The sequence below is a fragment of the Zosterops lateralis genome (genome assembly GCF_965231275.1).
Source record: "Zosterops lateralis genome assembly, chromosome: 9".
Lineage (NCBI taxonomy): Eukaryota > Metazoa > Chordata > Aves > Passeriformes > Zosteropidae > Zosterops > Zosterops lateralis.
Window position 1 is genome coordinate 14,266,286 of NC_139769.1, and position 26,914 is coordinate 14,293,199.

Here is a 26,914-nt window from a genome sequence, read left to right on the forward strand (position 1 = left end):
ATTCTGTCCTACACCCAGGGTAGCCTCATCCCTGGCACAGAATCTGGCACTTCCCAATGTTGAACTTCCTACACTTGCTGATTGTCTCATCCTTGAATTTGTCAGAGTGTCTCTGCAAGGCCCCCCTGCCCTCCATGGAGTCAAGAGCTTCTCTCCCAGTTTTCCTTTGTCTATGAACTTACTTAGTATCCCTTCCACTCCTGCTCCCAAATAATTTATGAAGATGTTCAAGAGCACAGGGCCAAGGATTGAGCCCTACAGAACCCCACTAGTGACAGGTCACCAGTCCTATGTCACCCCCATTCACTGTAACCTTTTATGCCGCACCTGTGAACCAGTTGCTCATCCATTGCATGATACACCATCAAGTCTACCTTTCTTTGTGTTTCCGTATTTATTAACACACTGCCTGATAAGATGATTGTACTTAGGGCCAAACAGATATTTCCACTAAAAACCAGCGTTATCTCCTGCAATCTTTTTTAGTAATTTTCATAGTGAAGATAATAGGAAAAGGTCTGACATTTCTCATTTTAAAGTGTTCTAAAGTTCAAGCAGTAAATTAGGTATTTTCTGTGCTCTGAGTTTTGTTGTAAGAGAGTAACTGAAAATCAGTTAAAGACAACATAGAGACAGAATTCAGATAATGGTAATGTGTGGCTCTGTAGGCTGGGTATGTACACAGACTGTGTTCACTCAGGCTAAACTGCTGAAACATGTATCTTGTTTTAAGAAAGAAAGGATATACACGTGACAGTTGGCATGCACAAATGCACAAGTTACTGTTAATTCTTGGTGGTGTATAATGGTACTGCCCACAGTCTGGAGTTTACTTTGTGTTAGTCTGGGCTGTACCTCTTTAATTTACTGCTCTACACACACACACACACACACACACCACCATCAGCAAGCTCTACCTGGGGTGATCCTCTGCCTCAGCTGGAGCTGTGTCTGCCCTGTTTCTTTGTCTCCCCACCATTCTGCCTCTGGCACACTTACTAGAGATGTTTGGAAAGAGATACTGATTACCGTCTGATTACTTTGTGTTTCCAGGTTTAAATTTGCATCACCTGCATAATTTTGTTGTGATTTTGCTTACCTTATGGCACAATCTTTGAATGACTCCTCCAAGTCATTGTTTGTGTCTCATTGTGGCCTAATTTGGAGAAGGCTTTCACTTCTCACTTAGGTCCTAGGATGAACTTTGTAAGAGATGCAGAACAAATTCTTTTCCACTTGTATTAGGTTTGTTTTTATTTGGAAATAGAAGATTGTTATTAAGTAGGAGGGAGAGGCATTCCAAGCTTTCCTAAGATTTTTGTGTAGTGGTGGTGGCAATCAATGTACTCCATGTCCTGTGCTAATGAGCTGGAAGGAGCAGGATCACCTCTGCAAGGAGAGGACTAATCTTTGTTTTGAAGTGGAAGTAAATTTTTAATGATGTCTGTCAGCAAGAGATTAATCTTTTTCAATTTAGGTTCACACATCTATTCCTGTACCTCCTTAGGTTAGTTTTGTTTATTCGCCACAACTTAAACTTGTAATACCTGATTTATGGCAGGATCTGAGAAGTAATGGGAGTATTGTTGTGCTCATTATTACAATGTTAAATCTATTGGTGTTTTGCCAGTAACATTTCATGTGTCTTTTTGTGTTTCCTACCAATACAGGTAGAAGCTCCATTCATACCAAAGTGCAGAGGTCCTGGAGATACCAGCAACTTTGATGACTATGAAGAAGAAGATATTCGTGCTTCTCTAACAGAAAAATGTGCAAAAGAATTTGCTGATTTTTAGTAGGAGTAAGAGGACAAGATGACATCAGGGCTCACATTGGGATCTTTGCACTCTGTTAACAGATGAGGTGGAGCTGAGACCATCATATGTCAAAACAGTTACCTAGTTACTTCATTCCACAAAGCTGACTGAGGTCTTTATTGCCATCTTCCATGTGTGCAGTTTGCACCAACCCTTCTAACTAGGCACAATTAAGCAAGCACTGTTTGTGCAGTAACACAGAATAATAGACCACTTTCCTACTTAACTTTGGTTTCTGTCGTTCTTTGTTTCTGTGTATTGTTCATTTTCCCCCTTTGAAATGAAGTAGTTTTTTACCCAAGAATGCTCCATTTTATTTTGAATAATGTATTATTTGTGTGAGTGAAATGGAAGGTGTTGCGGCTAGTGTGATTTAGACTGAAGTGAAAGATAAATGTTGCTTCTAGTCTGTGCCAGCCAATAATTCATGTCTGTCTTGTGTCTGATGCTACAATTTATAATAATTTTTTAGTAGCTCAGACTAAACCTAGCCAACATTTTTAGCATTTTTGAAGGTAGTATTTATCGCCATATAAATGTCTGCTAAATTAACTTAAAAACATTTCTTCCTGGAGGCTGACCAAAATTCAGTAGAATCAATTGGATGGCTTAAGTAGGGGACAGTAGCTAGACCCCGTGCCTTGGTTTTCTACATCCCTGCAGTTTTCGTCACTGCCTCCTTCCTTTGTATTTCCCACCTAGGCAGTAGGCAAGTTGCCATAACGGGACTGTACCCTGGAAAGCTTACAGTCTCATGAGAGGGAGTAATTCCATCTGGTCTGGATTTTGGACCATATTAAACCAAGTCAACTTACCAGCATTTCAGTTGGCAGGTGTGAAATGGCTTGTTTAAGATCAAGAACCCTAAACTCTTGAAGGAAGTTTTGGTCAGTACTGTAGAGAATTCATTTTGATTCACTTTTTCTTCTTTTTTTTTTTCTTAATTTTTTAAAAGTAGCCAATGTTTTGGCTCCCTAAGTATTCCTTGCTTCAAGCCTTTTTTGATTTAAAAAAAGGCATCCATTAGAATAAACACCACCATGCCACAAAAAGCAAAATGCGCTCTGCCATTAGCTATGAAAAACAAATGGTTTAGCAAATGCAAAATAATGTTCTAGATGCATCGCTGGATGAACACGGTTATTTTTTTGTTAGCTGTTAAGAATAAGAGGTTATTGCCAAGTTTTTATTCTGGTATACTATATTAGTAAACTGAGGATGGAGTACTGCTACAATCATTTTCTTTTTAATTACAGCACTTCATTCATGAAGAAAAGAGATCAAGTTTAAAAACTGCAACAGCTGAGTTTATTTTAGTTGCGTTGTGTCTTCATTTCTAACCTACTTTCTTTCAATCAATCAGAATGTATGGTCACACAGATACAAGTATTTGGGTTTAATTACATTTTGTATACTCTCACCAACTGACTTAAAAGGTATTGCTACCATGTGCTAGCTTTGGGCACTTTTACACATTTATTTCAATGTTAATAATCAGCGGCTCAGCACTTTTTTGGGGGTTGCTTTTAAACTTATTCATAGTAGTTTTATTTGTACACTTGGTTCTGGCTGTCTCAGTGACCTGTCTTAAAACAGCACATCTAAAAGTTTAAACTAGACTCATGCTTTATGATAAATTTACATGCATACAAGGATGAATTGTTTTTTAAAAAAATGAGCTATATTGATACATAGCCATTGGATTTGTTTGAATGCCAGTGGAAATAAACAGCTGGCGTTCCTTCCTTTCAATCTGTACGACGCTCCTAAAAGAAAGACCTGTGTAGACATTTTACAAGAGTATGAAACAAACCACCCAATGTTCTGTCTGTTTAGGTTGTTGAGCATTTTTGCACAACGTCATTAGGAGGCTGACACTGAATGCAGTCTTTGTCCACCCATATTTACATACATGCAAGAAAAGTATAAGATACTTTGCTGTAGCAAATTTTATGTAACAAAGATATATGGTCACATTAATAAATTTAAAGAAATCCTTTGTATGAAAATGTTAAAATCTTTTGTATTTCATTTAGACCAAGGACATGCTGCTGTATGCTAGCTGTATGCGATAAATTCTACAGTAACTTTGTTGTCGTTTATGAACTTTAAAAGATTTTAATAAATGTTGGAGATCACAATTTGATTCTGTTATGATTTTAATTTTTAATCATTACATTTATAGTTCTAGAAAGGTTCAGATATTTTTCTGTTCTGTAAAATACTGTATCATTCATCTTGCGTGTACAATAAGACAAAAGTCTAGGAAATTGGTTCTGACGTGTCTGTCTGATATCCAGATTAAATTCTACATGGGCATAAGTGGAAAAGTCATCATAATGCCATGATATTATGCTATTTTTTAATTTTATGAAAATCCTGTTAGAAAGTAAAACACTTTTCCAATATGGCATAATAGACTTCAGTATGGAAATGAGATTCTATTTTGGAAAAGGAGGGGAAGTGTGCAATTTCCAAGGCATTAGTGAGTACATTTGACAATGTGAGTATTATACAACCCTCTCATTTAAACACAGTCATGAAATATAACTACAGAATATTATGTTACCTGTATTTAATTTGAAAAATCCTTTTCACAATATGGAAAAATTGTATATCTATGACAGTAGAAGCTTGTTAATTTTACACATTTGAGGAATTAAGTGTTGAACTATATGGTATATTTTAATTGTACTCTAGTTGTATGTAACTTTCATTTCCAACATAAAGGATTGTATCTCATTAAGTAAATTGCTTTTTTTATTATCTTGTCAGTTGCATTAAAACCCTTATTTTTAAATCCTTTAAAGTATTTTACTAATTTTTGCAAATAATTAGATGTTTTTAAGTGCTGCAATAGTGTGCAATAGTAAACATTTATATACAGAAGTGCAAATTAAATTATGTACAACACTTGTGCTGCTTCTTTGTGAATCAGAATGTTGTATGATGACAGTTGTTGCACCTCCCCACACGTGAGCAGGGTTTGAGAGCAAGAGGAAAAGGTTATGAAACCTACTACACCTATGAGTTGGGGCACATCAAGCTTTACACTAACTAGGGTGTCTAGAGAAGGTGGTGTGGAGAACATTAAAGGCACTATGAGAAGTCTTGGACTTCTTAGACAATCAAAAGCAAGCAAGGTGATCATTAGCTTCAGTATTGTTTGTCTTTATATTATTTTCATTCAGACTCGATGCTTTTTATTAAAGATAATTGCCTGTTTTTAAACTGTCTGCAGATCCCGCTGTACAAACTTTGTGCTGTGTCTCATTGTGCTGTGAAACAACTGATAGAAGTAAAGAGTGTTCATGGTCTTGGCATTGTCTGTCTTGAGGCTTTTTCTGCAAGTGGTGTTTGGAGAGGCTCTGGTGCCTGCTCTGTAATGCAGCTCCTCCTCTTGCCACTGTCTGAGCCAAGCTGTGGCCTCTGTGCTTCTGCTGCTGTACGCCTGCGACTGCGGTCTTGTGTTCTTGGTTTCCTGGTACTACTGCTACTTTACATTTTAAAGACCTTTGTACTTTTTCTAAAGCTGAGCTAAAAAAACTGTGAAAATACTGTCTTCTGCTTTTACTACAGCTCCTAAACAAGCATGCTGAGCCACAGATTTGAAGGTGTCATTCAAATCTGTTTCTTCTGATTTGCTGCATAAGGAGGACTTATCCCAGATCAGAATTGAAGAACCATTCCATAAGAAACTGGTAAAAAATTCCATTCTCCAGCTGAGGTGTATATAACTGATCTGGATCTGTTTGATGATATTTAAAAAAAAAAAAAAAAAAAAAAAAAAAAAAAGAGAGAGTTTGACCACCACAGTTTTACAAGTGTGGGTCTTGCATACATTTTAAAAATGTTTTCAATTGAAAGCTTGAGGTACTGGCTGATTTAAGTTCTTTAACAGAAAGGTGAAATACGAGCACCTAACATCAATCAGGATAGTAGAAGGGTTAGAGCTCCACAAGGATGTTTAAATGCCATATAGATAGTAAATGTTTGTCATCTTACATAGGGATTATATGAAGTGTTGGATTTTTTTAAAAGTATAAGGTGGGTGCCTAGAGGCAAGACAGGATCTCAAGATATCTTCCCTTTCTAATTTCTGAATTTGATGATGAATAAAAGTATGAATTAAATCTCAGATCTAGTCACATTTTCACCTTCTTTTGTTTGGATTTGGGGAGGGATATCATACATATGTATACATCATATACAAAAAGGGATGCCTGAAGGAAACTTGCATATATTGAAAATGTATTTTATTCTTATAATTGAGGGACTACTACAAAAAGCGTAGTCCCTCAGTGGGATAAAAACAGCTTGAGGTTTCCATTACATCACTGGGATGAGTTCCCAACAGTGTTTCAAAGCCAGTAAAAATTCCTTTAGAATCCTTACAGCTTCATTGTGCTGTTCCCTCCCTTGGAGGGTCAAGTACAAATGTCTTTGCAAAAACGTGTTTCTAAGAACGGTGTACATTTGGCTCTTTGCTTTGAAGCTTAAAAGAAACATCCTTGTGTTCATTGACATGAGCTGCTGGTCAGTGAAGCATGAATGGAAGAGCCAGTGGCTTGCACATTTCTTACTGCTGCTCAGCTTACAGGTCTAGATTTTGGTGGATCACACAATGGCAATCGAATGTCTGATGGTAAAGCTGCAGCACAAAAACTCTTCAGGATGAAAGATTGTTGGAGTTTGAGGAGGGAGGTCAGTGATCTGTTCCCTTTATATGCAACCAGGGTAACAGGTGTTTTCCTTTGCTGGGAGGTTGTTATCAGAGACTTCTTCCTTTGCCTTTGCTTCCAAGGTGCTGTGGAAGATTAGAGGGGACACAGCTGTAGCTGTGTTTACACAAGTGGAGCAAGGTCTGATCAGCCTGGCAAGCAGTGTGGTGTGTTCTGAGTGTGTTCAGTAGGTTCCAGGAAAAATTACTGCTGACTAGGGCAACAGAGAGAAAATTGGAGTGCTGGAAAGGCTTGGTGAACTGAAATTCTTCCCCCACTAAGGTAATTTTCAACTGATTCAACTGAAGAACAATAAAATTATCCAAGACCTCACTTAGATTTAGTGATGTATTAATGCTTTGGTCCACACAACAATATCACAAGAATATTAGAAGTATTGCTTTTTACTTTGTATTTACATTGCTACTTTGAATGTGTATGTAGTTATCTAAGTACCAGTTCAACAAAATGAATGCTGGATTGGGATGTCCTTTCACTTTCTCCTGTCTTTGCCATCATTCTCCTAATTGATGCTTGCATGAATTGGGGATTTGAGTGTCAGAACTCTGTTAATGATACATAACACCCTGGATAAGTAAAACATGATTCACCTATCTCACAGGCATGTTAATTCAGGTTAAGCAACCAATATGTAATCATTTTATAAATGCCCAGTGTTTATAAAGTATCTGTTTTCAACTGCCCCCCTAAAAAAAGGCACTGTGCGTCCTCAGTTAATACATTATCTTTATTTTCCTTTTTCTCTGGCCATATGCATTGGGAAGTGTGCATCTGGCAGGCTTGCTTTCCAGTGGGAAAAACTAAGAGAGGAACTGAGCAGGCAGCCCTAGTAAAAACATCTCATTGTAGCAGAAACAGGATCACGGTGGCAGAACGTGTGATGCACTGTGCATGTCACGATACAGTTTGTTGGTGCAAGCTCATGAATTCACATCCAGAGTGGCTCTACTTCCTCAGAGGTATCTGCTCTGTGTTTAGGGCATAACCCAGGGCCTTGGCTCCAGGAGGACATCCACTCCAGAGAGCCACCTCCCAAGGCCACAGCACCCAGCTCTTGGATTCTGGAAAGGAGCTACAGAGCAGGACTGAGTTTGCCGCAGGGGATGTTTCCTGCCAAGAGAAGTATTGCAGGGAATGCTGGGAGGAAAATAACTCCCTAAAGTCTCATAAACTTATTTGGTCTTTTTTAAAGCTTCTCAAGGAAACTTGAAATATCAGCACAAATGCTTTTTCTCTTGGGATTTGAACAACACAAACCTCTGCTTTAGGGCATACCTAGTGTTATGTCTGAAGTTATTAAAATGGTCTTAATTCTGCTACTACTTATTGACTATCAGAACTCAACTCTGACTTTTCTTGAACTTTTTTTTAATGTTTCAGGTTACTACAAAATCCTGTCAATGAAAATCATGAAAGTAAATGATCTTTAAGGTCCCTTCCAACCCAGAGTATTCTGTTATTGCACTTTCAGGAGCTCTCCATAACCAAGTGCTCTAGTTATGTTTATTTGCCAGTAGATGTCACATTTACATGGTGTGGAATGCTGTGTAAGAAATGTCAGCAGCAGAGCACAGTAGGAACAAGAGACTTGGAAAATATTTAAGAGCAGTAGGGAATGAAAAATTTAGATTGTACCAGTCACATAATATGTCAGGTAATAATACATGCAATACCAACCATGAGTATTTGTTCTTTGTGTATTAGTAGATTTTGCCTTTAAATCCTTTTCGAGTTAATAGTTGCAGTATTTTTTACTGGCTTTCCAATCAGCATGAGCAAAAAAGGAAGTTTTGACACTAATTTGAACAAAAGCATTTTTTCATAATATGTATTATTGCATGGATTATATGAAAATGTCACAAAAAATCCCTGATTGATAGTTCATGTTTTCATTTGAAGCTAGAACCAGAGGGGAGTGTCTGTACTAAGAGCCCACAATCACATTTCTTTTTAATGTGCAATTGAAAATTCAGAAATACACTGTTTTTAACCAAAGATTGTCACCAATAAAAATGGAAAATGTTCCTAAGCTGATTCGTCACTTAACGAATAGTATTTACAGTACAGTGGAAATAAACTTTTGAGTTGGATAATAATCAAATTTAGATATATCTCTACTAATTATGTTTACAGGCAAAATAACAACTGTTCATATTTTTCTGAATTATGTGATCACCAGAGCAGTTGGAGAACAAGTTACAGCAAATGTGCTCTTGAGAGCACCCGTGATCAGAGCCTCATCAACCAATTTAAGAGCTGAGTAAGTTTTTAAATGATCGGTTTAACTGTTATAACCTTAATGCAGAACTGTTGAATGTCATGTCTGCTCATGTTCAGATGCATCTGGGTTTGGTTTATACCAAAGGAGAGAGCAGAGGGGAAAACAGGGTCATGCAGTGTGTGACTGGAACATTTGCCCCCCTGGAGCAGCAGTTCCTTTCTGGCAGTCTGTTTTGGCAAGCACTGTGCACCAAAGCAGTGTGTGCATGCTCTGAGCTTGCACACTGACACACAAACCGTAGGGATGTCGTTTGTTATGGTCTGCTCACAGCTCGGTGCCTAAGGACAGACAGAGCACCTGTAAATTCCCCCAGCAGAACCAGTAACTGAGAGCTGCAGAAAATGTCTTTCCTGGGTCCAGGGTGCTGTCAGGGGGCTGAGGAGCAGCATCCTCCAAAGCCGTGCAAAGAATGAAATGCCAGACTCTGGTCTGCCACACCTGGCATCACTTCTGGCAGTTACACCAAAATAACAACATGGAGAGAAGATGCCAGTATTTACTGAGGCATGGTCGCTTTACAAATCCCAAAAATCTGGATATTTCTGATAGTCATGTGCTTCACTCCTGGGAGAAAAGCTTCCCAGAAAAGTGGGGGGAAAAACCTAGCACTAATCTTTACAATGTACTGTTTGAAATATAGCTGAGATTTCTGCTTGTGTTTTGTTGACACATTTCTGTCTGTAACTGTGTTTTTCTGAGTGCATCACCATGTTGTGCTTTTTCATTTGCCTCACTTCATACAACCAAGTGCTGCATTTTAGATTTCCCAGAGAGGTAGTAGCTATTTCACTGAGATGTCTGAGCCATGTTTATATAAAATATTTTTATCAGGCTGGATTCTTTTTAACAGTGTTGGTATTTCATGTGAATACTTTTTGTAAGCTTCTTGCTACATTATTACAAGCTGGGCAAATATGTGGCAAGTATTACTGCTGGTATGGGCACAATGGGGTGTGTTTTACACAATGAAATATTAAGCATAAGCTTTAAAATAACAAAGGTTTAAGTCTAGACAGAAGCTTTATTAAATATGAGCAACTACCACAATAAGGAGTTGCACAACAAAATAAGTAGGGCGGGAAATTCTCAGTGAAGGGGATATAATTCACGTGCAGGAAGATTTATTTAAGCAATTCAGTCTTGGAAAAAAGAGAAAGCAAAAGCAGAAAGGTATCACTGGCCTTGCATTGTAGTCAGCTTCTGCACACGTTCATTTTTAGGCTGGTATGAAGAGGGTGCAACACCAGTCATCTTATCGGAGATCCCTATGATTATGAAAAAAAGGTCAGGTAATGCATATTGTATAAAAAGTACCTTAGGATACTAAAGCAAAGCTTTCAGGGCTCCTCACCAGGACAAAAGCAAGATCTTTGCCCCCGTGCCTGGCCAGTGAGTCTGAGCAGTGCTGCTCCCCTCAGGCTGGCAGCCAGGAGCCGTCACTGACCCAGCACTGGGCACCTGCAGAGCTCTCAGCCAGAGCTCTCACAAAGGCTGTGCACAGACACAGATCCTGTTCTTCACCTTGTGAGGGTGTACCCAGGGCCTGTATGGAAGGTAAATTGAGGCTGACTGGCTGCTGTGCTCTGATTTTGTGTTTAGCACACACTGTGACATAACTGCCTGGAAAGTGAATGCCAGGCTGGAACCAAGTCACTCTGCTGCATTCTGGCCACGGGTTTTCTGCCTCCCTTCCCTCCTCACTTGCTTAACACCACTGTGATCTTTAGGCTTTTGTCTCAGCTTTATGCAGAACTTCAGAGCAACATGACCACACTCTGCCAAGTCAGAAGGGGACTGTGAAGAAGACACAGCGTGGTTTTTGGAGGACCTTCCTGGCCAAGACAGGAATTGGAGGGAGGCACCTCATTGCTGGACTCCATGGGCCAGGAACTGTCTCATTCCACTGTGGAGTGTGGAGTAGGGAAGGGAGAGCAGGACAGCATGTATTAAGCTGTTGATACTGTGGAGAAAGGTTAGTGGGAAAATTCCATTCAAGCAAACTAAAAAGATTATGGACAGGGATGGAAAAAGACCTCAAGGAGGAAAGACAGTTTTCTGAGAGTAAAGTGCTAGAAAGATGAAACTGGACCAGTAACAGGGATTTTCCTCTTTCTGGCTAGATAGTAGTTGCCAGGAGCTGTGGAAAAGATCCTTAGTTACTTATCAGTCCAAGGATGTCTCAAGTCATCAGTACCATATAGTTGTGATAAAAGTGTAATGTGGAGTGAGGGGCCATTCAGAGCAGGCTGGAAAGGGGGAAGGTACTGCTGAGACCGACTGCAGCCCAGGATGCAGCTCCAAATGTCCTCTCCTGGAAGGTGAAGGTACAGAAAGGAGAAGGGGGAACAAGATCAGAAAATACAGACCATAAAAGGGCTGTGATCATCCAGACAGCTGAGTCTATATAAGAATGCAAATACCAGAGAAACAGAGAAGTCAAACATTAAACTAAACAATATTAAAATAAAGATTATTACTAGAGGAACAGATATAAACTGCTTACATATTTTTCAAGTTGTAGATTAAAATTTCTTAATCCCCAGCAAGGAGGAGCTGGACAGAGCCTTTCTGCGGGGCAGGGTGGGGTGAGAATCCTCATGGGCCCCGAGGCAGGGCTGGGTGTGACTGGGCTGGTTGAGGGCTTGGTGTGATGCCGGGAGACCAAACCCCATGGCCTGGACCGTCCCTTTCCAGTCTTGTATTGCTAGGAAGGAAATGATGCAAAAGAGATTTTTAGACTGGTGTTAGTAATTAACTGGACATAGCTATACAGTAATGCAGTTTGCCGGGCAAGCTGGCGCCTTACATCCAGGCCACTTTCACACTGGTGACAAAAGTTACTGAGAACCAGCCCGTGCCCTCACTGGGTTCCCGTGCCGCCAGTGCTGTGCGTGAGAGGGAACTGATGGTTTTTAGTCGCCAGCCGCATCTGGATAGGATCTCTCTGGTTTACTTTCTTCCTCACAGCGAGCAGCGGGAAGCATAAACGATCGCGGCCAGCCCGGAAATGTCTCCCTGAACACCCAGAGGAGAAGCGAGCTCCTGGCAGCGTTTGTTCCGCGCTGCGGGTCAGGCCCCGCGCCGCCCCCGCCCGGCCGTGAGGGGAGGGCGGCCCCGGGCAGCCCCCGCGGGACTACAACTCCCGGCAGCCCTCGCGGGACTACAACTCCCGGGAGCCCCCGCGCCGCCGGGCGGCTGGCGGCCTGCCTGGCCTCTCCTGCTGCGGGCACGGGGCTTTACCTCGGGCCCCGAGGGCTCTGAAACATTCTGTCGTTGTTGGCAGAGAAATACGTATTTTACACAGGGCTAGGGCCATTCTACTCTGCAGAATGCCACCTTATTGAGAGCGGCTTCCCTCAGTGTGAAAGCGCACAGGTCCTGTGTTACTTCCTCATCAGGGTCCCCAATGCTTAAGTTTAACTATTTTTTTTTTTTTTCCCAGGGCACTGGAATAAAGAAGGTTCAAAGGGCTTTTTTAAGCTCTGGAGAGCTGAAATTCAGTACCCTCTGCACAGCTGACAGCGTGCTACACTCTCCTTTGCCACATGCACCGTGCATTTTGTCTTTACACTTTCATTGCCAGGGACAAAACAAAAGGATAGCTTTGCAGTAGGGAACTGGCATTTTTCAATACCCAGAAAACAGGGTCCACTGGTGTTCGATACCTGCACTGACCTTTGTGTTTCCCCTCATGTGGCAGCAGAAGTTCAGACACACACAGGACAGACCTCCTGACCTGGATCCACCTGCCCTGGTCTCACTTGGTTCCCTGCATGGCTTGGAAACTTCTTTCTTTGGCCAGAAGTGGGATGCAAATAGTCAAACAAAAGGCTAATTCACTTTTCTGCTTTATCTCCCTCCAGACATAATTTCATTATAATTAAATTACCTTACCCCAATGAATGAAAATACAAGCCACAGATCATATTCCACACTGAATTTTTCCACAACCCATTTCCTTAAAATTCCTCTGTGCTGTTCAAGGTCCTCCAGAAGGAATGCAGGCACTGTGTGAGCCTCACTTTGAACACTCAAAGGATTAACTGAAGAACATGATGAAAGGGAGAGTGTGAGTAAAATAGCTCGTTTATATTTGTATCCTCAAATGTCAGTTCATTACCAAAGTTAGAAACCAGCTGATGCAGAAAACTCATTATGGCTTCATTTAGAATGTTTATTTCTTTAGAGACAGAGAAGAATTGCCTTGCTTGGCTCACTTGTCCAAGACAAATATGCCACGTTTTACAGTACATTTTGGGATGGAAGTAATGAGGGGTTTGTCTAGGGCACAGTACACTTAATCCTCTATTTATTTTGTTTATCTGCATTTATTTGAATCCCAAAGCAGTGAGGACTGTTACTGCCCTCTGTTCCCAATGCTTCTGTCAATACTTTAGTGCCATTACTTGCAAAGCTCCTGCAAGCTTTGGTTATTTATCTGACAGCACATCAGTAAGACAAAATAGTTTGGGCAGGCTCTGTCTGTCCATGCCAGCCTGGGCACTCGTGTCAGAGCTCTGTGGAAATCAGCCTGGAGTCACCAGTAGGTTCTGTGCAAATCCCTAGGTCATTTTTAATGTCCCCCTTTACCTGCAGCAAACAGCAGGAGTGTAATTTGAGTGGCTTGACTCAGAAGAAAATTTTTGAAATGAAACATCCCACAAATTTGAAGTAATCCAGCCTGTTAAGGATAAACAAAAGGTCACAGCATCTGAGCAGTGGCTGGGATGCAAAGCCCGTGTGTGGGGAAAGCAGGGGGTGTTGACAGCCCTTCCTTGATTTCCCTTACACTGACAGTACATCTAGGTAACGCTTATATGCCATTAGAAAACATCAGCAATCAAGGAAATACTGGAGAGATTAAAAAATGGTGTAAAAAGAAAAAAAATAGGCGTTGTTGCCAGAGAAACTTGACAACTTTTGTATTAAACTCTGTGGGTGAGATTGTATTGCCAGTGGGACACTTAGTAATTTGTAACTCTTTGAGTTGATATTTCTGTACAGTAAATCCCGTGGGTATGGTCTCCTGTCTGGGGCTCAGAGTAATATCTGCAGCCCCAGGGGTCCATCCCCTTTCCCCGGTGCCGGCGGGGCTCGGTGAGTGACTGGGCTGTGCTGTCCCTGGTCACTGCTCTTTGGGAACCTGCAGGGCTTCCACACAAAGCCAAGTGTCTGCTACTCACATACCTGCTGACGAACTCATTCTAGGAATGATTTTTTTGTAACTTTATCAATTTTCCAACATCTGGCGACTCCTATTTCCTACCTTAAATAAAATTTCCTCGGCTTGGTACAGCACCCTTCAACACCTACGGGTTTGTTTCCGTTACCCCTCACACCCGCTCGGTAGGAGCAGCAGAAATGTCCACAAGGAGGCCCCAAGAACCTCAAGTCATGAACCGAGCCCCGAGCGCTGCTCTCGGGCGGGTCCGCGCCGCCCACACCGGCCCCCGGCCCGCGGTTCCCCGCAGGTAATCCCGCTGCCGGGCTAATCCCGCTGCCGGGCTAACCCCGGCCCCGCTCCGCCCCCGGCCCGGTCCCCGTGTCCTCCCGCTGCGGGCGGGCCGGGCGCGGCGCCTTTAAGGCGGCGGCCATGAGGCGGGCGGTCCGTGTGTGGCGGGCGCGTCACGGCCCGGGCGGGGCCGCTCCCGGTGTCACTCGGAGCCGCCGCGGAGCACCCGCTGCCGCCGGGGGGCGGGGGCCGCGGGCTCCGCCGCTCCGCAGCAGCCCGTAGCCATGCGCCGGTTTAGTTGCTCGTAGGTAGGTTTTTCTGCCTTGTTTCCCCCGCCCCCCCGGCCAGAACCCACAATGTGGTGCGGTGCGGGCGGGCTCGGGGTGCCCGTGAGGTGCCGGGCGCCTGTGACAGCCCCGGTGCCGCCGCGGGAAGCGCAGCCCCGGAGCCCCCGCCGCCGGCCGGGCCCGCGGGAGGTGCCCGCACCCGCCCCGGGGCTCCGGGCCCTGCGCGGCCGCGGCGGGACCGGGCCGTTCCAGGGGGGCTGGTGCGGGTGTCTGCAGTCACCTCAGCTGAACCGAGGAGGGATTCCAGGGAAGGCGTGCAGTTCTTTGGTCAGCGGTGCAGGAAGAAGCATCTTTTCGATGAGTTCGTTACTGTTTTCTTGGTGCTTTACATGCTTTTACGTGTATAATAAAGGGTCTTCTTTTTTTTTTCTTCTTTTTTTTTTTTTTTTTTCCCCACATCAGTATTAATTGCAATTCTCTATTTTTGCAAAGTTTTAGCTGAAGAGCATGATTTCCCTATTCTGTACTTCCCAGAGCTTTGAGACATTTCACTGGCATCCATTAATGCTACAGCGAGAACATCCTGAGCCCTCGGTCCGTTCTCTGGTGCTCTCTGAAATAGAAATGGCTTACTTGAGAACAGAAAGGAAAGGCTTGGGTCATTTCTGCATGTTTCTGAGGTGATGGAAAAAGCTGTGTGGTGCAAGTATTCCAGCGTGCTGCAAGGAAGGAAATCAACTGGATTTTCTCCTGTGTCCTTCATGTGCTCCTTTCCTTTTAGGAGTTCATGTAGCATACCTATAGAAGAAGGTGCTCTAGTGCAGGAAGGGTGCTCTTATGGATAACATACAGATTTAGGCCTCAGGAGTTTGGGGCTCAGTTAGTAATTCTGCTTACCAGCTTTATTTGCACAATGGGCATAGGTGGCATACTTGCCTGTATCCAAGTCCACATCTGTAAAATAAGGCTATGGATTTCCAAACCTTCCTAAAGATCTTCCATCTGTTTGGATCCTCTGTATCACAGGATGACTGAAGGCCTATTAAGCTTTCTTGATACCCAGCTATACACTGCAGGTCAATCTCCAAGTATATGAATACGTTCAATCAAAATTTTAACACTTGTGAAAAGGATTAAATGTTATATTACCTTCCTTGATTTTCAGGCAAGAATTATTTCTTGTGTTTGAAGCACGGGTCAACTTTTTTTTCTAGTTCATTAGCTACTATCAGCTTTGCCAGGCTTCCAAGGAAATCAGTCTTTGACTGCACTGTTGCTCTCAAGTGGAAACATGCTTGTGTCCCTGTAGAATGCTTGTTTCTGTTACAGGATGCTGCTCTGGTCATACTGCCAATAATTAAACACAGCTTTTTTTTTCCTCCCTATTCGATCAGTTGCTGAAGTAAAACTTCTGTCCTCCCCATGCTAACTGTTGACATGGAAAACAAGGAAAATGGCTCTCTGGATGTCAAAAAGTAAGTGTTCCTTTTACATAAACAGCACATGGATTTTTAATGTAGTTTTCCTTTGAACTAATCTGGTTGGTCATCTCCATCTTTGCTCATTTCAAACCCTCCCTTTTCTTAATTAATTCCATTGTATTTCAGCTTTGAAATAGAAGAGTCCAGGACACTGAGCCTGTAGAAGTGATATGTGGTGGGACTGTATAACAGTGAAGAGATGTAGAAGCTAATTTAAGTTAGGAGTAGTTTTCTTTTCCTCTCAACCAGACACTAAAGCAGGTGGTAGCACTGTAGCCAGTATTGTGCCTTGGCTCACCTGTCTGTTAGTGGCTTTTGCAGAACCAGTGCCTAATGAGAGAAGTGTCCTGTTGCCTCTCTGGGCCCTTTTGTGCTGACAGCCCACCTGCCTAGGGCTGAGAAGCAGTAGCAGCACATCACTTGGGTGTCAGTTCCCTTCTGAAACAGATACTTCAGGCTGCTTATTGGAGCACCTTGAAGTTGCGGGGGTTTTATTTCAGACCTGGGGTGGGGGTAAGGCAGAGACGTGGTGTGTACTGCTCTACTGCTTTTTTGTGTGTGTGGTAGACTGCAGGCTAAGGCATAAGAACTTTTTTTGTAAGCATTTGCTTAAGGTCAGAAATTCTTTCATTAGGACTAGCAATTGTGAATGAAATTATGATCTGAGAAGTTCTGTGTGAAAAAATCTGGCCTTGCTGCTTTAGGGTTACAGAAGCCATGGTGGGAGAGATGTACACATGTGTATATATATTAAAGAAAAAAAAAAAAAAAAGACCATAAGGAAAGGTGCTAGAGTAAGCTTTTAGTCTTTTCTGTCGAGCTGCAACACTTTGTGCAGCTGCACCTCATTATTCTCTTTCAGATCTCTTTTACATAAGCTGTCCAAGAAATCGTGACAATGCGTAGGCTACCAGGCTCTAGAGTAAGGTAAATAACAATGGTCACTTGAGGCTACTGATAAAACACCTGATTATGAAAAACATCAAACGATCTGATGGCAGCCATTCAAACCAGCATCCTCCCCCTTCACTTCACTACACCACACCAACATAAAGAGCATTTTCCTTTTCAGTGACTATGAATAATTATCGTGTGTCCCTCAGAAACTACCTTCCCTTTGACAGTCTGGTTTCTACAATGAGCACTCTGGGGTGGGAGGAGAAAGGAGGCAGTTGAAGCAGGGACAGTTTACATTTAATCATTTTCCCCAAGGCTTGGGCGATTAAAGACTCAACTGATTGCTAAGGTGGCTTTTCAGAGTGGATGGAAATTGTATTTAAACTGTGGGGCTGTGGTTTCTAGATGAATGTATCCAGTATGTATGTGGGCATATCTACAAAGGAAGTATTTGACACTTGAAGTGCTTATAAATAGCTTGGATAAAATCTGTTTGTTCTCAGCTATATCCTTTCAGACCTTGCTGCTTCTGCCACATGATGGCAATAAAGGCACAGGGACAGAGGTGAAAAACACAAGCCTAATTCTTATTCATTGTCAGTGCATCTACTATTTTGTTTCGAAGCCCAAAATGCCAGTCCTCGTAAGATTTTAAAGCATCCAGGACGTCAGGCATGAGCCAGTGCATGGCCAAGCCATGGATGTTATATATTCCCTTGTCTCAACTAAAGAGTAGAGCCATGTCAGCAGCAGTGTGAGGAGGAGACTAACAAAGTCTGCAAGCCAAATGAGCATCTGTGTGGGTAGATGGGTTAAAATCCAGCCAGCCTCCAGCAGTCTGCTACATGCCTTCCAGTCTTCTGCAGCTGAAGCTGTGGAAATTGGCTCTACTTGACGTCCAGCATGATGCTATTCCTTGAGGCAGGAACTTGCAATTATTTCCTGTGATTAATTAATGACTGAGGTAGAGCCCCTGAAATTGTTGCAGTTCAGCCTTGGATGGGGCTAGACCTGGACCAAGCTGTAGTTCCCCAGTGATAAAAGAAGAGCTACAAGAAAAACTAAAGCTGAGATAAACTATATACAACTAAAAAGTAATAAACTAATAAATAAATAAACTAATATAATTAAAGCTGGGCTGAGATAAAAAATTGTGGAAAGGAGGGTTTGGGGCCATATTTATTTTGAAATTAAAATGTTTGAAGAAGTAAGCAAATTACAGTTAGGTGATATTTTTACAGACTGAACCTTCTATTTGCTGTTTAGGAAGGGTGAAACTCACTATTTTTTTTTAAGTGAATGGTTGGCATTTTGTTTATTTATTTTTTAGTAGAAAATGAGTAATTCAAAGTGACAGTCTGTGTGTTAACGAAAATGCAAAGATTTAAATACAATTCCTCAAGTGCTGCTTTGTAAATATGTGCAGATTTTGTGTGGCAGATTTCACATTTTACTTCTTAAGCCTCAGAACATGCATGACCAAAAAATCTTAGTTGAAAGGCCTTCTTTGATTAAAAAAAAAATACAGAAAAAAAGTGCAGCTCAGATAAGGCCAGATAGTCTCATTTTCAATTTTGCTGAGTGTTGCTTTTTATGTAATCACAATCAGTGAAGCAATTCATGAAGTAAGTCATTATGTGATGAGCAGAAGTAAGAAACTCCATTTCTCATTGCTTGGAGATCTGGGAAAAATTAAGGAAACTGCTTTTAGAAGGCCCAGTGTACCACAGGTTGTGGATGATCCCCGTGGCCAGATTTTGTTGCCGTATTGACAGACATATTTCAGGAGTTTGGGGACATGCAAAAATCATTGTTTTCATGAGTCCTCCTGCCCAGGATTCAGATAGTTGTAGAAATAAGAATGTTGTAGAAAGAGCGATGGGAGCCACTCTATGTATGGACTCCATTTGGCTGCTTTGAAAAATGGTCGGCCCTTGATTCACCCAGTTATTTTGCTGAAAAACATACAAGTCCAGGCAAGGCAGAGATGGTGACAGTTGGAAAAGAAAAAATCGAGGGACAGAACAAAAATATTGTCAGGACAGTATAATCTGTGTTTCTTTTCCAGCTGATGCTGTTGAAATCAAAGTCCTGCTTCTAAGCTTCGGACCAGAAAATGGACAGGATTCTGACAACTGTCTTGATCTGTGCGTTTTGGATATTGCTTCATTAGCATTATGGTTAAGCAAGTATAATGATGGAAAATATTTGGCATGGACTTCTGGTTGGAGAAACACATTAAAAAAGCTCTTTGATGTCTTGCTCTTCAGCCTCATAAATTACAGCAGAAGAGGCAGTCAAGCTCACTATGTGCCTTTTTTTACCACAAATTTTCAGATACACCAAGGTTATCTTTAGGTGATGAGAGTTTGAGGAAAAGAAATGCAGGATAAGGATAGTAATGTGAATGTTTTGTTGTTTTTGCTACTGTGGAAAGCGATTGCCTGAGGTTAATCACAGAAGGAACTAATTCTGATCGTGTTTAACAGATGTTTTCTCAGATGCACAGCCATTTTAAAAAGTCCACAGATTTGTCCAAAGATGAGCCTGGGAACAGTTTTGAGAATTTTTCTATATTGAGAATTAGTCCAATCATTTGGTGTCTCTTTTTTTGTTTTGGTTGGGGAGTTCTGTTTGTTTGTAATTTATTTGTTGTTGTTTTGCAAGTTAAAGATGGCTACCAATAATTTCTAGCCATGTTACAAGGACAGTCTTCTCTGTGTAAAGAATAACTGACATATAATTCTTTAAGTACTTGATAGCTGAAAGCAAGCTGTAGGCTTGAAAGGCAGAAATTTGGTACCCTAGTTATGGCAGTTTTCATTCTCCAACAGCAAAGACAGCACACTTGTAGGAAGATCCTAACTGATGACCTTTGGCTGATGTGAAGATTCATATACTTTCTTCTTTTCTGAAAGAAGTGTCTCAGTTTTCCCCAGCATCAGGTCTTTGGAATGTAGAAGAACAGGGGTGACAGTTCTGTACTGGGGTGGGGGAGATGTATCAAAGAACACTTTTCCTGGAGGAACAAGGAAGGAGGGGATGTATGTGAGACATGCACAAAGAAGCGGCGGATGTTCTGCACACCTTTGGTGATTACATGTCTGCATTTGCACTTTGCAGTTCAGTAGAGAATGGGAGACCTCTGGATCCTGCTGACTGGGCTGTTACTGATGTTGTGAATTATTTCAGAACTGCTGGATTTGAAGAACAAGCCAATGCTTTTCAGGAACAGGTAAATCTGTTAGCAAACACCTTTTGACTGCCACCAGTTTCTCACATTGCATATTTTTGCTGTGGGCCTGGTTAAATACTGTAAAATGGGAGAGAAAATCCCACATTAATGGTGGGATTTGAGTCTGTTATTGGGTGACAATGCATGGGACTGTGATCTCTGAGTAATAATTTTGTTCTGCAAGCTGTGGATAATGAGTTGGAGTTTGTTTAAGATAGGATTCAGAAAGGTGAGAAATCTAAACAAATTTTCTGGCTTGAACCCAGTCTCCCTATACAACCCACTCAGTTTCACTGTTTTGTTATTTAAAATGTGAATGGTGTTTAAAATGTGAATTCCCTTCTTTCTTAGTGTATTGTGTAACTACACTCATGAGTATTTATAAAACCTGGGGCTTGTAAGCAACAACGTGAGTTTGAAGGCATAGTGTGAAAAAGAGGCTGCTGTGTTGCATTGAACTTGGCAGTTCAAGTAAATATGGAAAGGACAAGGTGGCACTAAGCTGGCAGAGGAGCAGCATGTTTGTAAGACTCAGTCTGAGAAATAGGTTGGGTCTTTGTTTCTGGCCTTGTAACTGCTGATACTAATGGAAGGCTTCTTTGGGTAGATTAGATCAGCAGAGTCTAACAGTCAGGTGGCCCATTGTAACTCACCTGCCAGCAGCTGGTAAGGGTGTGTTAGTGAGGCAGAAGTGGGAAGTCGGCTTCCTTGGCCTACAGCCCACATGTTCCATAGAGAAGTAGCTTCCATCAGATCAGCAGCTTCCCAGAAAAGTCTGTAGGCTTGTGTGTGACTACCAGGAAATTAGCCACCCACACCTGTAATTAGTTATCAAAAGAGATGGCTGGACCTTCCAAGGTACTGAGCTGGTGCTTTGCAGGGAGGCTGTATATTGCACATGAAATGACATTGTGGTTGGTCATGTTAATGTTGCTGACCTTCAGCACCATGTCTGTGAAATCCCATCTGATTGTAACTGATGCATATAGCAAAATATCTAAATCTAGTTCTTTGTTCTTGAAGGCGAAAAGCTTAGTGTTGGGTGATTCTCTGGCAGGTTGAAGAGAGGTATTTTCTGCAGCTGCTACCCATTTTTCGAAATTTGAAGATGAGTGAATAGGCCAAAAAGGAAAATGTTTGAGTGTGTCCATTCCTTAATACCAGCATCCATGTCACAGCAGCCCTGAAAATGTGGCTTAAAGAAACTGCATAGGCGAAGTAATTGTGGCCTCTGGGAGTCTTTTCCTTATACTGACAGACGCCTCTGACTTCCATCAACTATCTTACCTCTTTGCCTCACAGCTGGCTTGTCAGTAATACTGCAGTAATTACTACTGATTGTGTAGCAGAAAGGTGAGGCTAATTTATGAGTTTTGGCAAATCAGTTCGCAACAGGCTTATAGAAAGCAGCGTAGAAATAGAGTGTAAAGGCTTTATTAGTATTCTGCAATGAGGATAAGTGGTTTCAGTAGGGTAACTGAGGACTCTGCTAGGACAGCCATGTGCAGAAATGTCACTCTGATTCCACAGCCAATTTCACCTTATGCTAAAACCTTGGAGAGGGAGGCTGACAGCTGCCACCAGGATGTGGCCAGGAGCTGAAGGATGGATGAGCACAGCAGAAGTCATTGCCACTTCCTTCCCCTTCCTTTCCATTAGCAGCATGAGGAGCAGCAAGTGCCTGCTTCTGCTTGCCAGGTTTGCCAGCCTGTTCCCTGTCTGCAGCAGGAACAGCTCCATAAACAATCCTGTCCCTAACTTCTTATCAGTGGTGCTGTTCAGTTTCTTCTACAGTATTTGTGACCACTAATTTTAACTGTGTTCTTACAGTATTTTTTGTCAGGATCTCCAAGGTATGGCAGTGCAGACAGGTTCATTTTGAACCCTTTACCATCCTCTCTCTGTAGGCATGCAGCTGCAGTTCTGGCCTTCTCTATTTTCCTCGGTCATTTGCAGTTGCCTGGGCCCCAGAAACCTAGTTTTATCTAAGCAGTAAAGGAAAGTATTCAGTTTCACCTGCAACACTGGGAAATTGTTTTCCACTGAACCACTTCAGTAGGGGTAGCACAATGGTTTCTTTACAAAATATCCTTAGCCCAGAATGTAATCATGACATCTATTATTACACTGAGCTTTTACACAGCAGTAACTGAGTCCACACTTTCTTTTGATGAATCTGGATACATCTGGAGTCACATAAAACAAGTGTCTCAAAAAATCTTTAAGTCCTGAATTTTTCTTACAATACTTTAAGGAAAATTAGAAGGCATTATAGGGTTGCAGAATGTTTTATTAAAACTCTGTTGTAAGCGCTGGTAAGAAGTGATGCTTGTATGATGATTATCTGTTATTCCTTCTTGGAGTTCCATTGATGTCAGCAAATCAGAAGATTTGCTTACTGATGAAAATAGATTCAGCTGAAGGATGTGGCCCAATAACAAAAATCCATAATATCAGCAAGCAAATCAGACAAGCCAACAAGCTGGGGACACAGGATACTCGAAGAGGGAGGAATAGCAGTTGCAGGATGAGGGTGTGAACACCTTCAAAGAAATACAGCCTTCCAGTTTGTGCCTCAGCTTTCTGTAAGAGCCCTGGAGTCACAGGGCACTGTGGCTCACTCCAAGACTGAAGCGGTTTACAAGGTCTCAAGATGTGCTCGTGTTCTGACCTTTGTTAGGGTCTGTGTGGTTTCTTGACCATTATGTTGAGATAGCCAGAAATGCCCAGGTAACCCAGTGGTGGTTTGATGGCCTCACTGCAGTGCCTTACCAGAAGGGAAACTGGGGTTTGACATCAGCTGGTGTCCACTGCTGCCTTCTGGCAGAGCCGTGGTATGGAGGGGCACGTGAGTTGCTGGCTGCTGTGCTCTTGTGTCAGCTTACTGTAAAACTTTGCAATTCTCAGTCACTTAGAGCAGAAGGGTGGTGGGAGGACTTAAATCTTAACCAGTCCCCTGGTTATTTGCTGAAGACGATGTGATACTGGTGTTGAGGTCATCCTGGCACAGTGGGGAATTACTGTTAGCTTGAGTTGTGCAGAGAAGTCTCTCTGCAGTTAACATTAAAAAGACATGCTGAGAGCTAGCATTGAAATTGCATCCTGAAAAAACAGAAGTAGCAGAGAAGAAATGAGACAAGTCACCACAGCATTCAAAATCTTACTTGGTGCAAAAGAAGTATGTGACAATTCTGCAGAAGCAGGTGAATGTGGAAAACTTAAAGGAAGTGAAAGAGGTAAAGCTTACAATTCACACAAAGATGTAAAACACTTGAAACTCTGAATATGTTATCACTCATTCCTACACAGATGTGTTTAAAGAATCAGTTTTCTATTAAGTGGAAGTCTTAGTAGTTACCAGCATTTCTAGAAAACTCAGGGAGCCCTTTGAAAGAAGAAGGGGAAGGAATAGATGCTTTTTTCCTATTCTTGGAGTTTCTCCTATTCCAGGTACTGGATTTACTCCATTTGGATCCTACCAAGCTGGAGGCTGTTCTTCCTCCATAGCATCGTTGAACAGCAGCAGAAAAGGCAACTTCAGATCGGTGATAGCAATGAGCAAAACACCCACTGGTGTCAAAATTCCCACAGAGAGAATTGTGACGAATGGAAAAGAGAGGATAGAAACTGGTTTTAACCATTAACATTCTCAACAGTAATTGGAAAGAGGCACCTGCTATAATTGGGTAAAAAGCTATTGGAAACTTTTTTTTTTCTTTTAGAATTGCTGTTACTTTGTGCTCCCTTAAGGGATCAGTAGTTGTATACATCATGGGGATATTTTTTAAGAATGCCACTTTCAGCTGATCTTTGACTATGTTGTGGTTTGTCCATGTATTTTGTATGTATAAACTTTTATCAAATTTCAAAAGAGATCAGTCTTGACAAATTCCTGCTGAACTCTAATAGAAGTCTTCTTTTCATGTTGCATTGTAATCAAGGATGGGATCTCTGATATTTCCAAGATGAGAGAAGGGAGTGATGTGGATTCTTTCTCTTCCATTTTGACTTTAAAAGTGATTTAGTGGGAGTTTTCACGCATATGTCAAGGTTTTGAGATGGGAAAAAATCCAAAGCCTACAGGATTTCTAACATAAACAGGTCAGAAAGTTAAGGTCTGAGAGGAAAAAAAAATCAGCCATGTCTGTGATTTACAAGAGGTATTTTAAGCAGGAAAGTGTAGGGGTTATTGAGACCTAAGATGGCAAGTTGCTGCTTTTCTCCTCTTCCCTTGAAAGTAGAGGAAAAGAAATTCACTCAGTGTCAGGCTCCAGTTAGGCCCTTCTAAAAATTTCTGATTGCATGAATTTTTTCCTTTTTTTCCCACACAGGATGCATGGGAAGGTTGGCCTTTTAAAGAAGGCACCTGAAGTTGTTAGCAGATATTCACTAGTTTAAACTTGCATATTGCTGTCGATAGTAATTCTGAAATGCACTTCATAAGCTGCATTCTTAGGAACATCCTTCCCTTAATGGCTGATAATTAGGCATTCTTCACTTGTACCTATTATTAGAAAAAGGTTTACAAGGAGGGAATTTTGAAATTAGGCTCATTTGGATTTTGTGCTTGACTAAATAGTCTTTTTGCCTTAGTCAGCACAGGTGAGCATTTGAAAAGCAGACAGCAAGCGGAATTTAGCAGCTGTGAAGATGGTTTCAGGAAAATCAAGGCTACTGTTTTTCTCACTGATCCTCTATAGCAGTATTCCATTTGTTGCATGACTGTTCTCATCTGTTAGATTTGTATATTTGTCTTTTTCACCTCTTTAATTCTTCTTATAGGAAATTGATGGCAAATCATTACTGTTGATGACAAGAAATGATGTACTGACTGGACTTTCATTAAAACTGGGGCCTGCGCTGAAAATCTATGAATATCACGTAAAACCTCTACAGACACAACATCTAAAGAACAACTCTTTATAGCTAATTGTCTAATTGGGGTCATGCTGTGCCTCAAAGGAAAAATAAGCAATTTGGTTTCATGTGATGGAACTTTGTAAAGAGAGAATATATCTATTAAGAGTTTAAACCAAATTAGAATATATATCCTATTGGATAGAGCTGGCAATATACTATATACTGAGTCTGAACTGAGAGAGGTGGTGTGTATTTTTACATAGTACATAATGATTTTCTCTTTTAGGAAGTGTCAATGAGCATGTTGAGATAGCTACATCACTGTATCCAGAACTAAAGGGAGGTATGTCATTCTAATTTTTGAGCCAGACATGTTCTTGATTTCATTAATTAAGATACCAAAAAATTAAACAAAAACAACCCCAAAGTTTACATGCATCTTTAGAGAGAGGAACCAATTAAAGTAGGTATTGGTTTACACTAAAGACCTACCAAAATTATTACTACTTATAATTTCAGGATGGGACTGACACTTGCCAAGTCACCCTTTTTTGCAGAGGGTCCTATTTTGACCTTATTAAGGTTTACTCGTGGTATGCTGCAATGTTTAAAGCTGTACATAGAACTAACATAACTCCTTCCATAGCAGAAGGTGTTGCTGACAGGTGAAACTGGGTTGTGTATTTTTTGCTGTCCTTTAAATTTTCAGCTTTTCACCTGTTTTTAATAGTAGTCATATGTAAAATATAGTTGGTTTTTAAAGGTTTGTGTTGCTTTGCAAACAAAAAAGCTCCATTTTATTCCTTTTTAATTTATGATTGTTTTCTAACATTATGCAGAAATTTGTAAAAAGTAAAATTCTGCACATTTTTAATATTGTCTGTCTTTGGTGTTGTAATGATTGATTTTTTTAATGCTTTACTTAACACTTTGAATACTTGTTTTAAGAACTGAAAGAAGCTGTCTTGTCACCATACATCTCTGTTAAAAGAGAGTCATGTTCAATCTGTTTGTACTGGTTCCCTATTTGATAGGTTGCTTGCTATATCCCAATAAAACATTGCTTATGTTTGGATTCAGTTTACTTTACAGATCTTTCACTTTCTCAGTTGTGGTATACTGGAGCTCCTTTTCTCCATTTTCCTATTAAAAAGGTACCAAAAGCTACTTAATATTCTATGTTCTTGTGGTTACTTTTAACATCACCTACCATAATATTTAAAAATTTAATTTTTCTTGCTCTTTCTTCTCTGGTGTTACATGCTGCTGAAGGAGAAGCCCTGGCCACAGTTCACCAGTAACATCTGTGTTTCCCTTACCCATGTCTGGAGCTGTCAGTGGTGTGGAGCTGCTGTGCTGGCCCTGGTTCAAAGAGTGGGTCAGTTTACCCCAGAATGTCTGGAGACAGCTCACAGATGGTGCCAAGCCCTGTCTGGGCTCACCATCACCTCTGGCTCAGAGAGCTTTGTCATGATCCCCAAAATGGGGAATGTGGGGTTGCATCAGGCGTGCTGAGCAAAGGAGCAAGGAAGTGGGAAATAAGCATGAGTGTGGTGAAAGTGGACATGGTGTAGGGGGAAATGGTCAGGAGGTGCAGCTGGGATGGGAGAAGGGTGCTGCTTTCTGCCAAGTGGGGACAGGATTCAGAGAGAGGAAGGAGAAACTCCTACAATCTCATGCCTAGGTAGTGGCCTGTCTTCACTTTGACTTGGCTGAGTGTGAGGTGGCTGTTCATGCTTGTGGTTACTGGTGTTAAAGGGAGAAGGGAGAGAAGGGACAAAGCCATGGTAATAGCTATGCCATATATAAAGCTCATGGTATATGCTATATTACATAAATACATACAGGAGCATGCTTTATTG

At 41.5% G+C, this 26,914-nt stretch overlaps 2 protein-coding genes across 5 annotated transcripts in view; both read left to right on the top strand.

Annotated features, from left to right (window-relative positions):
• The window catches only part of PRKACB (protein kinase cAMP-activated catalytic subunit beta), a 67,730-nt gene extending 63,110 nt beyond the window's left edge, over positions 1–4,620 (top strand). For all 4 annotated transcript variants that reach the window (XM_083867932.1, XM_083867934.1, XM_083867931.1 and 1 more), the window contains exon 10: positions 1,671–4,620. In XM_083867932.1, the coding sequence (XP_083724058.1) occupies positions 1,671–1,796 (126 nt within the window). In that variant the 3' untranslated portion in view covers positions 1,797–4,620. The remainder of the gene's footprint in view (positions 1–1,670) is intronic.
• A 9,890-nt stretch (positions 4,621–14,510) lies between these two features.
• On the top strand, positions 14,511–26,136 carry SAMD13 (sterile alpha motif domain containing 13). The gene is made up of 4 exons (XM_083867458.1): positions 14,511–14,600; positions 15,974–16,054; positions 20,081–20,192; positions 24,975–26,136. Exons 2-4 carry the CDS (start codon positions 16,002–16,004, stop codon positions 25,116–25,118), a joined length of 309 nt encoding a protein of 102 aa, XP_083723584.1. The 5' UTR covers positions 14,511–14,600; positions 15,974–16,001; the 3' UTR covers positions 25,119–26,136.
• The last annotated feature ends 778 nt before the right edge of the window (positions 26,137–26,914 follow it).

Coding starts and splice junctions, on each gene's coding strand:
- SAMD13 (XM_083867458.1), top strand. CDS start 16,002: ATGCTAACTGTTGACATGGAAAACAAGGAAAATGGCTCTCTGGATGTC. Junction 16,055..20,080: donor GGCTCTCTGGATGTCAAAAA/GTAAGTGTTCCT, acceptor TGCACTTTGCAG/TTCAGTAGAGAATGGGAGAC. Junction 20,193..24,974: donor CCAATGCTTTTCAGGAACAG/GTAAATCTGTTA, acceptor TTCTTCTTATAG/GAAATTGATGGCAAATCATT.